General features: G+C 21.0%; 6 protein-coding genes across 6 annotated transcripts; 4 read left to right on the top strand and 2 right to left on the bottom strand.

The window, feature by feature from the left end:
- Positions 1 to 1,217: 1,217 nt before the first annotated feature.
- PY17X_1000039 (PIR protein) lies at positions 1,218 to 2,291 on the top strand (the record flags this gene model as incomplete). The annotated part of the gene is made up of 3 exons (XM_034637550.1): positions 1,218 to 1,232; positions 1,365 to 2,114; positions 2,205 to 2,291. The coding sequence occupies 3 exons, from the start codon at positions 1,218 to 1,220 to the stop codon at positions 2,289 to 2,291; spliced, it is 852 nt and encodes a 283-aa protein (XP_034493502.1).
- Positions 2,292 to 4,514: 2,223 nt separating this feature from the next.
- PY17X_1000035 (PIR protein) lies at positions 4,515 to 5,580 on the top strand (the record flags this gene model as incomplete). Its single annotated transcript, XM_034637549.1, has 3 exons — positions 4,515 to 4,529; positions 4,666 to 5,403; positions 5,494 to 5,580. The coding sequence occupies 3 exons, from the start codon at positions 4,515 to 4,517 to the stop codon at positions 5,578 to 5,580; spliced, it is 840 nt and encodes a 279-aa protein (XP_034493501.1).
- A 2,810-nt stretch (positions 5,581 to 8,390) lies between these two features.
- Positions 8,391 to 9,500, top strand: PY17X_1000031 (PIR protein; the record flags this gene model as incomplete). The annotated part of the gene is made up of 3 exons (XM_022957581.1): positions 8,391 to 8,405; positions 8,514 to 9,326; positions 9,414 to 9,500. The coding sequence occupies 3 exons, from the start codon at positions 8,391 to 8,393 to the stop codon at positions 9,498 to 9,500; spliced, it is 915 nt and encodes a 304-aa protein (XP_022810794.1).
- Positions 9,501 to 11,826: 2,326 nt separating this feature from the next.
- PY17X_1000027 (PIR protein) lies at positions 11,827 to 12,972 on the top strand (the record flags this gene model as incomplete). Its single annotated transcript, XM_034637548.1, has 3 exons — positions 11,827 to 11,841; positions 11,978 to 12,817; positions 12,907 to 12,972. The coding sequence occupies 3 exons, from the start codon at positions 11,827 to 11,829 to the stop codon at positions 12,970 to 12,972; spliced, it is 921 nt and encodes a 306-aa protein (XP_034493500.1).
- A 1,134-nt stretch (positions 12,973 to 14,106) lies between these two features.
- On the bottom strand, positions 14,107 to 15,577 carry PY17X_1000025 (fam-a protein; the record flags this gene model as incomplete). Its single annotated transcript, XM_724910.2, has 6 exons — positions 14,107 to 14,202; positions 14,334 to 14,552; positions 14,646 to 14,755; positions 14,900 to 14,969; positions 15,059 to 15,281; positions 15,447 to 15,577. 6 exons carry the CDS (start codon positions 15,575 to 15,577, stop codon positions 14,107 to 14,109), a joined length of 849 nt encoding a protein of 282 aa, XP_730003.2.
- A 945-nt stretch (positions 15,578 to 16,522) lies between these two features.
- Positions 16,523 to 18,004, bottom strand: PY17X_1000023 (fam-a protein; the record flags this gene model as incomplete). Its single annotated transcript, XM_034637547.1, has 6 exons — positions 16,523 to 16,546; positions 16,676 to 16,909; positions 16,994 to 17,103; positions 17,256 to 17,325; positions 17,422 to 17,668; positions 17,802 to 18,004. 6 exons carry the CDS (start codon positions 18,002 to 18,004, stop codon positions 16,523 to 16,525), a joined length of 888 nt encoding a protein of 295 aa, XP_034493499.1.
- Positions 18,005 to 18,863: the final 859 nt, after the last annotated feature.

The raw sequence follows: 18,863 nt of genomic DNA, 5'->3' as shown, positions 1-18,863 counted from the left end.
AAATATCCAATTTTAATTTGTAATTTTACATTATAAAAATATGAATCAATGGTGAAAGGATTAAAGACTCAATTCATGTTAAATGTCATTTTATTATTCCATATTAACGCATATTATATTGTCGTTGTTTTACTATAGAATTCATAAAATATTGAATTTTTAATAAATTATTTGAATGATATACATTGATAACTATAACAGTATAATATATAAGATAAAATTAACTATGTAGAATATTTACCGAACATTTATATAAATATATATATTAAAGAGCTAATATATCTTATCTCTCTCCTATTAAAGGGTAAAATAATGACATGATCAAACATAGTTTTATATTATACTTTAAAATGTCATCAGTAGATATATATGTTTAATATTTACTAAGTATTATTTTAAAAACAATCTACATATAAAAACTTATTTAAGCTTATAAATATGGGTTCAGTGCTAATTGCCGCTTTAAAGATGGAAAAATATGGAAAACATTATAAAATTACTAAATAAAGAATACTTCTAAATTGGAATATGTAGGAATAAAAATAAAGTTATAGAACTCATTAAAATGATTTATGAATTTGTTTACATTCATTAAAAACAATATAAATTTATATAATTTCCATATAGATGTACGTAAAATAACTTAATTTGAAAATACTATAATTTTAATAAAACATTGGTTTATTGTATTATAAACAAGTATTTAAATATTTAATATATTTAAAAAAATGACTATTTATATACTTTAAGGATTATAGTAATAATATAATTTTTGTTTTTTTAGATTTATACAGCATTTAATTTTTTGAAGGAGAATCATTAAAACATAAGATATATATATATTCCTTTTCTATGTTCAAAAATACTTTAAATTCTTTATAGAAGGATATACATTTTTATAATAAAGTTATACCAGATGTTAGTAAGAATAGTATTTATTGTATAAAATGCATCATATATTTAATAAAAAGTTTATTAAGCATCCCTCTATTTAAGGTAGCTTAGCTAATTAGCATAAACACAAATAAAACCTTTTTTTAGTAATAATATTATTTTATTATTCTATATTAATTTAATTATTGAAAAACATATATATATTTAACTACAGACAGCTGTTATATATTGGGGTAAAGTATTTATGTCACATATTTGGTGCATCGTATATAAAATAGCATGATTCTACTCAACTTACAAATATAAAATGAAATTTCATCACAATGGATAAGGACGTGGTATATGCATTTTTTAATAATAATAATTTCCTTTACATTTTTTGATATTGTATCATATATATCATTAAACTTTATTTTAATAAAATTTTCAATAATACACGTTATATTAATTGTTTTTAAATTATTTCTTAGTGTAAAAAGTTCAAGGATCTAAGGGACGCGTTTTCCGATAATTTGAACGCTAGTGGAAACTATGAATTTACAAATAATGAAAATTTCGATGAGTATTGTACTGATAATAAATGTAATGATAATTTGGGTAAAATTAATGCTGGATTTTTTTACTTGCTTGATGCATTCTTTAAGGATAATTCTGTGTTTAATTCTGTTGCAAAAAGTAACATCAATATTGTTGAATACATTATGATATGGTTAAGTTATATGTTATACTTTACCATAATTGATGAAAACAGCAGTATAGATCTTTTTTATAAAACATATATAAATAATTATAATAAGTATAATCAGGAAATAGTTGGTGTTACTGATTATAATAGTTATAAGGATCTTATATATAAAAAACAAAATTTGATGAGTATTAGTATTATAGATATGTCTTATTTTTATGATGCATTTATATTATTATGTGACATGTATATTGCATTTAATAATCAGAGTCCAAATTGCGATAATTATTTAAATAATGCTAAAAAGTTTGTTGAAATGTATGATGCACTTAATGAAGATTATTATAGTGGTAAAGGCAGCCCCTATAATCAATTATTATCTACATTATCAAATGATTATTGTAATTTAAAAAATAAATGTAATCAATTTCCAACTCTTCCAACATATTCACGAAGATTCGTAATAAAAAGGACACTAATTCCAATTGCATTTATGATTGTTGCATTATCAATTTTCTTGGGAATTGAATATAAGGTAAATAATAAATCAATTAAACAATATATTCATCACTGATTAATTTGTGAATATAAATAAATTATACATTTTTTAAAATTTTTATATTAGTATTCGTCACTTGGATTTCGGAAACGATCTCAAAAACAATGTTTAAGAGAAAAAATAAAAAATATAATGAAGAAAATGATTCATTAATATATGATTCGAATATTAATAATGATTAATATATGTTAATAAGTTGTCTATTGGGAAGTAATTTTTGTATAATTTTTATATAGTTTTTATGTTGTGGAACCCATATTCGGGTTAGGGCTAAGTATTATATTGCATTTAATTTTTTATAATTTAAACACTAATTTAATATATGTATCATCCCGTATGTTTAATTTCGAGATGAGGTTAAAAATATGTACTTCCAAAGGAGCATTGTCATTAATATGAAAAGGGGTACATCACGTTTGTTCATAAGTTATAATATATATAATTGAGTGTTAATATATATTTAATATGATTAAAGTAAAATAACTATATTACATATATTAATTCATATTATGCTATATCATAATTGTCTATATTAAAGTTAATATATTGTTATATTTAATTATGCATATCATAATATGTTTCTTTATTTAATGAAAAATTTATTTAGTGAAACTTATAAATTGTGCTACAATTAATTTAAATTATACTGTGCCAATTGAAATGTAATAATGGCATTATATATGAGGTTGGGTATTATTATAATTCGATTCATTTAGAACAATTGCCTACATTATAATATACCTTCATATTAATGATTATATTTTTAATGTTAATTAAGCATATTACCAATATATAATAGATATTCATAAAATATAGATGCATGGGATATCGATCGATAATCGACAATACAACATTATCTATAAAATATTATTATGTATCTAAGATTTTTTTAATTTTTAATTGTAGTTACTATTATCTTCTTGTATTAATAGAAGTTGCTTCATACGCTTTAATTTATTTATCATAAAGGTAGAACATTATATTAATCACTATTAATTTGTAAACTTTATAGTTTTGAGGTATAAATATATTATATTTTAAAATATTTAAAAAATAAAATATAAATATATTAATAAAGTTTAATATTATAGATATGATGCATTATTATACCCCTATAAATATAATATAATAAATTACTCTACTAGTAACTAATATTGAAATATTGTTTTATTGTGAAACCTTCATATAATTAAATATTAATTTTATCGAAAAGACATAATAATACATTATATATTTGTTAATGATCCAATTTGGAAATTTTAGTTTTATATTCTAAAAATATGGATTAATGGAGAAAGGGTTAAATACTTAATTAATATTAAATATCATTTTATTATTCCATATTATATTATCATAGTTTTTTGTAGAATTAATAAAATATAGAATTATTAATAAATTATTTGAATGTATATACATTGATAACTAAACAAATAAAACATATAAGATAAAAATGAACTAAGTAAAACATTTAGCAAATATTTATTTAATTTTATATATTAAAATAGCAATATATCTTATCTCTCTCCTCTTAAAGTGAAATATAATAACCTAATTAAACATAGTTTTCTATTATACTTTAAAATATTATTAATATATATTTATATGTTAATATTTGCTAAGTATTATTTTAAAAACAATTTACATATAAAAACTTATTTAAGCTTATAAATACGGATTCAGTGCAAATTGTTTTAAAGAATGGGAAAAATGGCAAACTATATTATAAAATTATCCAATAAGGTATATTGGAATAAAACTAAAGTTATTGAGCACATTAAAATGAATTCTGAATTTATCTACATTCATTAAAAACAATATAAATTTATATAATTTGCATAGAGATGTAAATAACATAACTTAATTTGAAAACATTATAATTTTAATAAAGCATTGTATATAGTATTAGAAGCAAATATATAAAAGTTTAATATATTTTAAGGATTATAGTAATAATATAATTTTTATTTTTTAGATTTATACAGTATTTAAATTTTTGAAGGACATTCATTAAAACATAAGATATAAATATATTCCTTTTCTATGTCCAAACATACTTTAAATTCTTTATAGAAGGATATTCATTTTTATAATAAAGTTATACCATATGTTAGTAAAAATAGCATTTTTTGTATAAAATGTATTAAGCAACCCTCTATTTAAGGTAATTTAGCTAATTATTATTAATGTAACTTTTCTTTGTAATAATATTATTTTATTATTCTATATTAATTTAATTATTGAAAAATTTATAGTATATTTAACTACAGGCAGCTGTTATATATAGGGTTAAAGTATTTGCGTCACATATATGGTGCATCGTATATAAAATAGCATGATTCTACTCAATTTACAAATCAAAAATAAAATTCCATCATAATGGATAAAGAAGCGGTATATGCATTTTTTAATAATAATAATTTCTTTTACATTTTTTGATATTGACAATATATAAATATCATTAAACTTTATTTTAATAAAGCTTTTAATAATTCGCGTTTTTATTAATTGTTTTTAACTGCTTTCTTAGTGTAAAACGTTCACTCCTTTAAGGAACGTGATTACCAATTCGGACAATGTTATAAGCTATCGATTTGCAGATGATAGTGATTACTGTACTGATGTAGAATGTGAGAATGATACCGATAGATTGAATGCTAGATGTTTACATATTTTTGATGAATTCTTTAAGAATAAGTCTGCGTTTGAAACGGAGGCAAAGGGAAACATCTATATTGTTCAATACATTTTGATATGGTTAAGTTATGTGTTAAGCCTGATCGAAAGTAATGAAGCTGACAATAGAGAGCATTTTTATAATACATATATAAAGGATGATAAGTATAATAGTAATAATATAGATTATATTGCTGGTTATAAAGGTTATAAGGATCTTATAGATAAAAATAATTATATTTTAAGTATGGATATGAGCATTATATCTAAATTATATGATGCATTTAGTACATTATGTGACATTTGTATTGGGGTTGATGCAGAAAGCTCAAATTGCGATAATTATTTAGAAAAATCTAAAAGGTTTGTTGAAATATATGATGAACTTAATGAAGATTATAATAATGTTAAAGGCAGCCCCTATAATCAATTATTATCTACATTATCAAATGATTATAATAATTTAAAAACTGTATGTAATGGTTTTCCATCACTTCCAACATATCCACGAAGATTAATAATAAAAAACATACTTATTTCAATTGGATTTATATTTGTTGCCGTATCAATTTTCTTGGGAATTGCATATAAGGTAAATAACAAGTCAATTAAACAATATATTCAGCACTGATTAATTTGTGAATATAAATAAATTATACATTTTTAAAAATTTTTATATTAGTATTCATTATTTGGATTTCGGAAACGATTTCAAAAACAAAAATTAAGAGAAAAAATAAAAAATATAATGAAGAAAATGATTCATTAATATATGATTCGAAGATTAATAATGATTAATATATGTTAAGAAGCTGTCTATTGGGAAATAAATAATTTTTGCATAATTTTTATATAGTTTTATGTTGTGGGACCCATATTGGGGTTAGGGCTAAGTATTATATTGCATTTAATTTTTTATAATTTGAACACTAATTTAATATATGTACCATCCCATATGTTTAATCTTGAGCTGAAGTCCAAATATGCACTCAAAAAATGGGTACGACCATTAATATGAAAAAGGCCACATCCCATTTTTTCATAAGTTATAATATATATAGAGTGTTCATGGCGATTTTATATGATTAAAATAAAATGTCTATGTTGCATATATCAATTAATATTATTCTATATCATAATTATTTATTATATAAAGCTTGTTAATCATAATTATATTGAATTATGCATAACATAATATGTTTCTTTGTTTGATAAAACATTTTATTTAGCAAAAATTATTTGTATCATTTTTTTTTAATTTAAATTGTATTTTGATAACCGAATAGTATAATAATATTATATATGAAATTGGATATGAATTATAATAAAAATCATTTTGAATATTCATCTACATTACAATATACCTTCAGGTTAATGGGAATATTTTTATTGTTAATTAAACATATTACCAATATATAATAGATAGTCATAAGATATAGATTCATACATATCGATATAAAATCGACAATACAACGATATCTATAAAATATATTTTATGTATCTAATATTTTTAGTAATAAAATAAAAATGTACATATTAATAAAAAAATGAATTATAGATATATGTATACTATCCTTTTAATTTTCAATTGTATTTAGTATCATTTTATGCTAAAGTTTTAAAATCAAATAATATAAATCGTTCTGTATACATTAATTTATTTACTATAAAGGTATAATATTAGATTAATAACTATTAATTTTTAAACTTTATAGTTTTGAGGCACAAATAAATTATTTTTTAAATAGTTAAAAGAAAAAATATAAATATATTAATAAAATTCAATATCATATTTTATTTTAATAATTATAAATAATATCATAGATATAATGCGTTATTTTTATATACTTATACATATAAATTAGTAAAATGCTATACCAATAAATAATACTGAAATATGTTAAATTTAGGAAGGATATACAATTATATATTAATGAAAAGTATATATAAAAAGTATGTAATAATTAATTTAATTTGAATTAATAATATTTTTATTAGGTTATTATATATATACAAATTCACAGATATATAATTAAATATATTGCTATTACGAAGTAATATGTTCTAGAATGTTTGATTTAAAAACGATGAAACAAGGAAAAATACTAATTGAATTAAAGTATTCCTCTTGAGTGAATTAATTATTCCGTTGTACTATACAGTGATATAGCAGTAACAATATAATAGTAATAACAATATATAAAGTATTAAATACGAACAAATATATTATGTTAATTTGATATATTAAATGGGTATAAATTCATTATACATATTATTAAACACTTTATAATATTATAACATTTGTTTAATCAAGTTCTAATGCGATAATATTAGAATTAACACTACCCCAAAAAATAATATTAATAATTTTATAGTTTTTCATCATAGAAGTAAATATAGTTTATTATAAAACATGCAGTAAAATATTATTTATTAAAATATAAAAGCAAACTATATATTTAGAAAATAATTCTAAGCCATTTTTAATGAATAATTTTAATATATATACATAATTTAAGTTTTAATGTTAAAAGGATATAAGACATAATTAGTTATATAGAATAGGTAAATCTTATATGGCTACATAATTGTCTTAAAAAAGCATACTTCCCTTATCTCTCCTATCTAAAATGTAAATATAACAATTTAATTACGCATAGTTTTATATTATACTTAAAAATTTGCATCAATAGTTATTTATATGTTAATATTTAATATTTACTAAGTATTATTTTAAAAGCAATATACATTTAAAGACTTATTTAAGCTTATAAATACGGGACCAGTGCTAATTGTCGTTTTAAACCGTGAGAAAGATGTGCAAAATATATTATAAAATTATCTAATAAGGTATATTTCTAAATTTAATTATATAGGAATAAAAATAAAGTTATTGAAAATGTTAAATATAATTGGAATTGATATATATTAAATAAAATTAATATTAAAATTATTTATATGCAATTAAAAAAGGGAACAATGCAACTTAATTCGAAAATAATATAATTATAATTAAACATGGTATATAGTATTAGAAATAACTATATAAATATTTAGTATATTTTAAAAAATTACTATTTATATACTTTTAAGGATTATAGTAATAATATAATTTTTTATTTTTTAAATTTATACAGTATTAAGTTTTAGAAGGGCAATCATTAAAAAATAAAATATAAATATATACCTTTTCTATGTTCAAACATAAATACAAGGAAATATACATTAAATTATTTATAAAAGTATATATATTTTTATAACAGAGTTTTACCAGATGTTAGTAAGAATAGCATTTTTTTTATAAAATGCATCGTATTTATATTTAACTAAAATGTATTAAGCAACCCTCTATTTAAGGTAATTTAAATAATTGTCACAAAAAGAAATAAAACGTTCCTTTAGTAATAATATTATATTATTATTCTATATTAATTTAATTATTGAAAAACTTATAATATATTTAACTACAGACAGTTGTTATATATAGGACCAAAGTATTTGCGTCACATATTGGGGGGAGTATATATAAAACAGCATTATTTTACTCAATTTACAAATCAAAAATAAAATTCCATTATAATGAATAAAGAAGTGGTATATGCATTTTTGATATTGTATTACATATAAATATCATTAAACTTTATTTTAATCAAATGTTCAATAATATACATTTCTAATATTTGTTTTTAAATGTTTTCTTAGTGTGAAAAGTTTAGGAGTATATGGGAGTTTCTTCCCGATGAATTGACCAGTGATCAAAAGTATCAATTTAAAACAGGAAATTTCTTAGATAGTTATTGTGATGGTAATAGTTGTGATACTGATTTCAGAAGAATTGATGGTGGATGTTTATATCTTTTTAAGCAAATATTTGGGACTTCTGAATTGTTTAAGTCTGTTGCAAATAGTAACATCAATATTGTTGATTACATTTTGATATGGTTAAGTTATATGTTAAACTTAAAACCAGAAGGAACTATGAGCAATATACAATTTTTTTATAAAACAACTATAGATAATGATAGATATAAAAAGACTATAAATGGTGTTCCAGAGTATAGCAATTATAAGGAGCTTATAGATAATAAAACATATTTTTTGAATATGGATAAAAAAATTATATCTAATTTTTATGAAGCATTTAAATTATTATGTGAAATGCATGCTGAATTTGATGATAAATCAAAATATTGCGCAAACTGTTCGGAAAATGCCAAAAAGTTTGCTAAAAAATATGAAGAAATGAATGAAAATTCTGTTATTATTAGTAATAATTCCTATAAACAACTATTGTCTACTTTATCAAAAGATTATGATAATTTTAAGAATAAATATAATAATAGTAAACATTTCAAATCTTCACCTCTTCCAACGATAGAAAAAACAGAAATTTCTGCACAACAAATTCTACAAGGTTCTGAAGATACATCATCAAGCTCATCGGTACCAAACAGATTATTTACAGTTTTATCGATATTTGGCGCAATAGCATTTCTTTTAGGAATTTCTTACAAGGTAAATAATAAGGAATTAAAAAATTATTTTCATTATAAATATGCAAAAATTAACAAAAAAATAATTCGTTTACTGTTTTTATATTAGTATTCGTTATTTGGATTTCGGAAACGATTTAAAAAACAACAAATAAGAGAAAAAATAAAAAATATAAAGAAGAGAATGAACCATTAATATATGATTCGAAGAGAGTGACTATTTCAGGAATAGTAATAATGATTGATATATTTTAAGAAACTGTCTATTGGGGAATAATTTTTGCATATTTTTTATATAGTTTTTATGTTGTGGGGGTTGAAGTTATGTTTGTGGAACCCATATTCGGGTTAGGGCCCAATATTACATCTTTATTTAATTTTTTATAATTTAAACACTAATTTAATATATGTATCATTTCGTATGTATAATCAGAAGATGAAGTTAAAAAGTCAAAATATGCAACCAAAAGGGGAATAATATAATATGAAAGAGGTCACATCCATATTTCCCATAAAGTATAATATATACAATTGTGTGTTTATACCGATTTAATATGATTAAAATAAAATGTCTATATTGCATATATTAATATATATATTGATTATATATGAATTCATATTATTGAATATCATAATTGACTATTACATTAAACTTGTTAATCAGGGACTATATTGAATTATGCATATCATAATATGTTTTTTTATTTAGTGAAAATTTTATTTAGCAAAACTTATGATTTGTATCATAGTTATTTAGATTCAAATCATTTTATCCAACTGAACTGTAATAATAGATGTTCATAAAATATCGATCGAGAATCGACAATACAACATTATCTATAAAAGATGTTTTATGCACCTAACATTTTTAATAATCAATAAAAATATGCATATTAGTAAAAAATTAAATTATAGATATATGTATACTATCCTTTTAATTTTCGATTATATATAGTTTTATTTTATGATAAAGTTTTAAATTCAAATAATAGAGTTATTAATATATACATTAATTTATTTACTATAAAGGTATACTATTGGATTAATCACTATTAATTTTGAACTATATAGTTTTGAGGTATAAATAAATTATATTTTAAAATAGTTAAAAAATAAAATATATGTATATTAATAAATTTTTTATCATATTTTGTTTTAATAATTATAAATAATATGATAAATAGAATAACGTAATATTATATACCTATACATATAAACTGGTAAAATATTATTCAATAACTAATATTGAAATATTGTTATATTGTGAAACCTTCATATAATTAAACATTAGTATTAATTTTATAGAGAAGGCAAATAATAATACATTATAAAGGTATCAATGTTATATATTTTGTTAAAGGTTCAATTTTGAATATGTTGTTTTATATTCAAAAAAAATAGATAAATATAGAAACTGTTAAAGATTCAATTATGTTAAATATCATTTTATTATTCCATATTAACGCATATTAAATTGTTGTTGTTTTACCATAGAATTCATAAAATATAGAATTTTTAATAAATTATTTGAACGATATACATTAACTATAACAGTAGAATATATAAGATAAAATTATGTATAATATTTAGCGAAATATATATATTAAAGAGCTAATATATCTTATCTCTCTCCTATTAAAGTGCAATATAAGAACCTAATTAAACATAGTTTTATATTATACTTTAAAATATCATCAGTAGGTATATATGTTTAATATTTACTAAGTATTATTTTAAAGACTATTTACATTCAAAGACTTATTTAAGCTTATAAATACGGGTTCAGTGTTAATTGGTGTTTTAAAAAATGGAAAGGATGACAAAATATATTATAAAATTATCCAATAAAGTATATTTCTAAAACGGAATGTGTAAGAATAAAAATAAAGTTATTGAAAATGTTAACTATAATTGGAATGGATATATATTAAATAAAAACAATATAAATTTAAGTATATGCAATTTATTTTGAAAATACTATAATTTTAATAAAACATGTTATATAGTATTAGAAACAAGTAGATAAGTATTTAATATATTTTTAAAAAATGACTATTTATATACTTTTAAGGATTATAGTAATAATGGATTTATTAATTGTTTCGATTTTTGCAGTATATTAGTTTTGGGTACCGTTTATTAAACAAAAGATATGGCGTTGTTTATTTTCCATATTAAAGCATATGTATAAGACGATATATTTTTAATTCGTTACATTGTTGTTTTAATTTTTATAATAATGCTCATATGAGTGTTATTAAGGATAACAATTAATGTAAAATTGTATCTATACACATATGGTAAAACATGTATTAAACATCCCCAAAACATGATAATTTATCTAACTACCATAAAGTTATTATATTGTCCCACATTATCTTTAAATTAATATTAAAAATGATAATATGATCAATTACATATAATTTTATATTAATCTTCAATTATTTTGTCATTTATTAAGCATAAAATATATAAAATATGATGTTACATAATCTACATATTATAAACAAAATAAAATTACAATGGATTATGACCTGGTATCTGCATTTTTTAATAAAATTTGCTTTTCCTTGTATTTGTCGATATTATATAATCTATAAAATTCATTAAATTTTATTTTATAAGAGTTTATTAACATATATTTGTATTATACTTTTTTAAATGTTTTCTTAGTGTAAACAGTTTAGTGAATTAAGAAAGTATTATCCCGATGAATTAGGAACATCTTCAGAACACGATTTTCATAAAAATGGGAATATTAAGGAATACTGCCCTAATGGAGTTACAGGAAATAAATGTGAGACTGAGCCCGATAAAATTAAGGCTGGAAGTTTATGGTTGTTTGAGCAATTGTTTGTGGAAAATAACAAAAATATCAATACTGTTCAATACATTATCATATGGTTAAGTTATAAACTAAATCAAAAGACGTATAATGAAATCAAGGATCTAAATGATTTTTACACTAAATGTATAGAAAATAATACGCATTATACTAATTGTAAACAAGGTGGTCAAGATTGTAGTAAGAAATTAAATGGTAATATAGGTTATAAAAATTATAAGGAAATCATAAATAGAAGAAAGAATTTGTTGAATATTAATATTGAAAATATGTCTAAATTTTATGATGCATTTAAACCATTATGTAACATGTATACTGAACTTAATGAAAACAACACAATATCTGATAAATCTATAGAAAATGCTAACAAATTTGTTGAAAAATATAATGAACTTAATGTTTCTGATATTGATAAAGATAGTCCTTATCATCAAGTATTGTCTACATTATTAAGTGATTATAATAATTTAAAAGATTACTGTGATAGTAATAGCATTGATTGTAGCAGTATTTCATTTCTTACCCAGACAAAAACAGAAGGAAATGGTATGCAAATTTCTGAAGAGATTTGTTATGTTACATTATCAAGTTTGTCGATAGTAAAAAAATTAATTCTAGCTTTATTAATATTCAGTGCAATATCAATCTTTTTGGGAATTTTTTTTAAGGTAAATAATAAGAAATTTAAAAATTATTTTCATTAAATATATGCAAACGTTAACAAAAAAATCGTACACTTCTTAACATTTTATATTAGTGTTCGTTATTTGTATTACGGAAAAGAGCTCAAAAACAGTATTTAAGAGAAAAGCTAAAAAAATAAAGAAAATGGATTATCAATATATTATTTGAAGAGTATTGATTATTCCAGGAATAGTAATAAAGGTTGATATATGTTAAGAAGCTGTTTATTGGGAAGTAATTTTTGCATAATTTTTATATAGTTTTTATGTTGTGGGTCAGGGTTGAGTATTATATTGTATTTAATTTTAATAATTTTATAATATTTATTAGTTTAAGGAATTGTTTTAAATATATATAGAAAATAAGTTATTAAAAATATGTATAGGATAAGTTGGAGTTTTTAAGATTTAAATTAAGTCTAAATATGTAAGAAAAAATAGGGATGAAAAGGAGCAATAAAGAAATATATTTTGATAAATTATAAGAATTGAATTTCATGTTAATATAACTTAATGTTAAATATGTTGAACTATGGACTTTTTATATTTGATTGTTAATTTCGTGGTAAATATATTTAAGAGGTCTTATTAACTGTATCATAATTTATTATTATATAAGAAGTGTTAATTGGATTATATGGTTCGATTGATGTATACATACCACAATATAAAGACATTTGATTTATTTGATGGGAGAGTTATTTGAATTTAATATATGATTCGTACCTTAAATAGAATATGTCTTATATGTGAAGGTATAAAATTATAATAAAATGGGTTTTAATAGATTGTTTACATTATAATTAAAAATGGATGAAAAAAATATGGATACATATTTAAGTTATATTCATATTATATTGATTATTTGAGTGGATAAAGTAAATGATAAGTATTTTATATTTGAGGATGGTGATCGATATATTTTATGATATTTGTATATTGATATAGAATTAATTACTAACAAGTTTTATGACAATAATAAAGTACGAAACATAAATTTTTAACGTAAAAAAAATGATCGAACTAATATTAAGGGGCAATCATAGAGAAAATGTAATTGAATTATAGCATTGATTTCATCACAAAATTGAATACATTGAATATATTTTAATTCAAACGGAAGAAGAAATTACATACTAAACAATAATTTTTAAATTGGTCAAAAATTTACGATGGTAATTTAAATAGGGACTACATATAAAGATAAATTAATTTAATTAAAATATCGATTACAATATTAAAGTGTCGAAAGAGTTATATTGTTGTTTACTAGATCAAATGCGTTGTGCTAAGCTTAGGATATTTGTATATGCAAGTCCTCTCTCTTTTTTATCGTTGGTAAAGTCGGTAGAATTACTACTGTCATAAATCTACGAAAAAAATTGATAAATAAAATATGTCAATATTGTGTGTGTGAATATCATAAAATATATGAATTATAAAGTAGATTTTCGATAAATGTTAAAATGAGAAAAAATGATTATTTTTTGAGATTGCTTACAGCGTTGATATAAGTAACTTGAACGTTATCGTCCCCTTTTTTAACTACAAATCCGGCTATGTTAGTACCCAATTTGGTTAATGCTTCCTCAGGATCTATGTCAGTTTCGATTGATTGTGTATTTTCTAACATTTCTTTCATATCAGTTTCATCATCGATTTGACCAAGATAATTTAGAGCTCTTGAAGGACAAAGAATTACAGTTGTGTCATTTGATTTCTACAAAATTAATGAATACAAAACATATATGTATTGTGTAAATTAATGTATAATATATATAATAATATGAATAATGGAAAAAAATTCCCTTACTTTAACTTTTGCGGCTAAAGCATAATTTTTTGTGAGAGGTGTATAATTAGGATCTATGCTAAGTTTTTCAAGCACGATTAAATAATTGCAGTATACACGAGCAAGCTTTCCTAAAAAAATTATTATTTTGGATATATAAATGAAATATTATGAATATAAGAAAATGTTAATAAAAATGGTAAAGAACAGTAAACTTGAAAGATGCGTAAATAGTGAGAAGCAGATATTAAATTGATTGATTATTTTTTATGTACCATTAATAAACTTTTCATCGGGTTTTTTGTTATGATTGAAATCCCAGAGTTTCCTTAATACGTTAGAGTACTAATGAAAAAAAAATGTGGATATGTATAATAATGATTATTTAATTTGAAGTTATTTTTATATGTTAAATATTGTTTGGTATTTGATACGTTAGAGGCAGATGGGATCGTAAGATGAAGTCTTCCAATATCCATATTTCCAATTTTCTTAGAATATATAATTTTATCTCCATTTTCTGTAGAATGGGTCGAATAATCGTCTATACCTGTCTCAGAAAGTTTTATTAAAAATTCTGAAGCATCGTTTGCGTGATCCAATGCTACTAAAGCTTCATCAAGGTCTTCACATGCCAATTCTGGGAACTCTTCAAATCTTGGATTCGAAATATTATTGGTGAAAGTGGGATTATTTTTAATGGGTAAAAAAGAGAAAGAAATGAATTTATAAAATGGGATTTATAATATTTAATGATTGCGGAGGTGTTCGACGAATATGGATATTTATATTATATGTATATATTTTTCGATATTTTCATACAATGGTTTTTTGGGGGCGGGGTTGGCGCTAATAGTAACATCTGAAGGGTGTACAGTTGCAAATGTTACATTTTGTGTGTATCCTGCGAGACTTAAAAGTGCCAAAGCAATCTTAATATAGCCTTTATTCATTTTTGGATTTGATAAGTAAAATGTTTTAAAAAGTGTAAAAATAGGTTATATAAGTAGATTTGAAATAGAAGGAAAAGAATGCCCACGGAATTTATAAAAAATTAATACTTAAAAATAAAAAGTAAATTTATATAATTATTTAAATGAACTCATTGCAAGGTGAGAAGAATAGCGCACACAAATTATAAAGCACACAGAACACTATGATTTTAAGGGTTCAGGGCTCAAGGTTATATTGAATTATATATATCATAATACGTTCATTTTATGAATATTTTTATTTAACGAAACTGCATATTTTTATTCTCCATTTATGTTATATTTTATTTTTTCTATGAATGTATATGAAATAGTTTTTTAAAGCAAAAATGTTTTAGTTGGTTTATTATAATGTTCACATATATGTGTATAAAATATATTGGTATTATATGGTTTAAATAACAATATAAAAAATGATTACATCAACGTAACATTTATATTGAATCATTCTGACCATCTTATTAATTTCATTACTATAAATAATATTAAAATCAAATATCACTTACAAATAAAGAATCGTTTAAATATATGGGATATCCTCCCAAATTTTAGCATATAGTTGATGTCCATGTTTGTAAACAAAAAAGGGTGATAGGTATTAAATGAAAGGAATATGACAAATAAAAGATCTTCATAAGTTATAACAGTTTTATTTGTATTATTCAAAAAATTAATACATATAGATGCATTATATTATTAAAAGACATAACAAATAACAGACAAGAACAAAACAATCATAAAACAAAAAAATATGTTATGATGGTAATTTAAATAAATACCATTCATGAAAATAAATCGTTTTATTAACAAAAATTCTCTAATATACGGTACTGAAAAATATATTTAAATATATGATTATTTATAAGGGAAAAAGTAGTATAAAGCTTTTCCAATAATATTTTTTTGTTAAATGGAACCATGTTCATCATTCTAAGAAAAAAAAGATAAATGGATGATTATATAAAATGTTTAAATTTTTTGCAAATTATAAATATCTTCATTTATTAAAAAGAATGGTTGAAATAAATTATTATTTATTAAAATATGTATACCGTTTACAGAGTCGACATAGGTGATATAAATATGGTTCTTTCTTTTTTCAAAAATGTATCCACTTAAGTTAACAAACATTTTTTTTAATTCTCCATTTCTAATATCATCTTCAGAATCAATTTCAGCTTGGAATATATTTGCACTTTCTACTATTTCATTTTCAAAATATTTGTTATTTTTACGGTTGTGATCAATTATATTTGCTGAAGCCATGACAAATATAGTTTTGTTTTCTGATATCTACAAAATTAATAAAAGTATATTGCATAAATTATTGTGAATAATATGATTTATAACGAAATAGAAGAGGAAAGGTTTGCTTACTTTATATTTTGCAGCTATAGCATAAAAATATTTTTCACGAGACCACGACCATTGTTTGCAACGTTGCTGTATCATTACTAAATTTCGATTGTATACTCGGACAATTTTTCCTAAAAAAGATATTATAAAATTGCATAGATATAATTAAAATATGATGAGTTTGAAGATATGGGAAAGAATAAATAGTATAATATATCAATAAATGCCGAATAAATAGTAACAATATTATGTTAATTTGGGTAATTATTTATGTTTTGTATACTTTTAACCGAGCCTGCATAAAAATAATTGTCACTATTTGGATCCCATACCTCGTTTATTATTTCATTATACTAATGGGAGAAAAAAGAAATATATGTATATAAATTATAATAATTTTTTAATTTCAATTTAGTTTATAACTTTTGATGTTGTTCGTTAATTGATACCTGATTCGGATCATCAATTATATATTCAACTTTTTGAATTTTTGTATGACCTCGAAATTTTTTTTTATAAAAAAGCATATGATAATCATAATTTCTACAAAATAATTTATAATAAGCTCTACTATTAGCATGATATTCTAATTGTACTAAAGCATCTCTCATAAAATTGCGCGCATTTATATGTTCCATGATATCGGGATGTAATAGGTGCTTGTTTTGTTCATATATTTCTTCTGTATTGTCGTTGCTAAAAATGAACATATTTTTAATGTGTACAAAAATAAAGTTATTGTATTTATAACATTTTTGAAAAGACGTACAAATTTAATATTTTCATAATGAAATATATAATATATATATATATTTTAGTATTTTCTTACGCAGGATACGATTTTTTTGATTTGGGTTTTTCATGTTTTTTTGATTTGGGTTTTGTATATCTTATCGATTTTGGTTTTGTATATCTTATTGATTTGGGTTTTGCACCTGTTTTTGGAGCAACTTCAGTTGCAAGAGCTTTATTATTCCCATATAGGGATATGATTAAAAGAAAAAACAAAATTTGAATATAAAATTTATTCATTTTTGAAGTTTACAAACAAAATATTAAAATATATATGTATTTTTTTTAATTAAAAATTCGAAAAATAGAACAAATATAATTAAAATTGAAGCAAACAATTTTCTCCAATAAAGTATAAAAAACAAATTATTATTTAAACGACAAATTTTGATACTTTTATCAGATTCATAAGTTTAATATATTTTTTATTTAATTAATTCAGCACAAAACAACATCAATAATAGATTTTTTCATAAAATGAATATCAAAAATGTTATGATTCACAATATCATAATATTTAAAAATAAATAAATTTAATTATATCATATAAATGATATTTTTAACATATAGAATTATGAATACATATATTTTATATTTTTATAATAGACTAAAATTAAAATATACAAAACATCTCGTTACGTATGGAATTGCATATTACTTATATGTATATATAATAGAAAAGAACTGTTGTTTTTAGCTACCAGCGAACCAATCATTTAAAATAAAAATATAAAAGTAGGAAAATAATATAAAAATATATATTTGTTTTAATATAAAACATGTATTATATTTTTAAATATTAAAATAATTAATTTAATCTGAGAAATGCGATTAATTTTATATACTATTAATACTACTATAATAACAATATTTATTACCTCATCATAATAACAGTATACTAAAATTTATATTATGAAAATCGCGCAATCTGTGATTTTTTTATTAGTTTTAATACAAATTTTACTAAACAATTTTCTAGCAAAATTATTAATTTTATAAAAATTATTTTGAGTAGTAATATTGTCGCTCATTTTTTTTTATAAATGAATACAAATTATATTTTTCCTTTTAATGATAAAACAAAGTATAAAGTTAAAAA

Source organism: Plasmodium yoelii (assembly GCF_900002385.2).
Source record: "Plasmodium yoelii strain 17X genome assembly, chromosome: 10".
In the NCBI taxonomy this organism is placed as follows: Eukaryota; Apicomplexa; class Aconoidasida; order Haemosporida; family Plasmodiidae; genus Plasmodium; species Plasmodium yoelii.
This window is presented reverse-complemented; position numbering and strand designations above follow the sequence as displayed.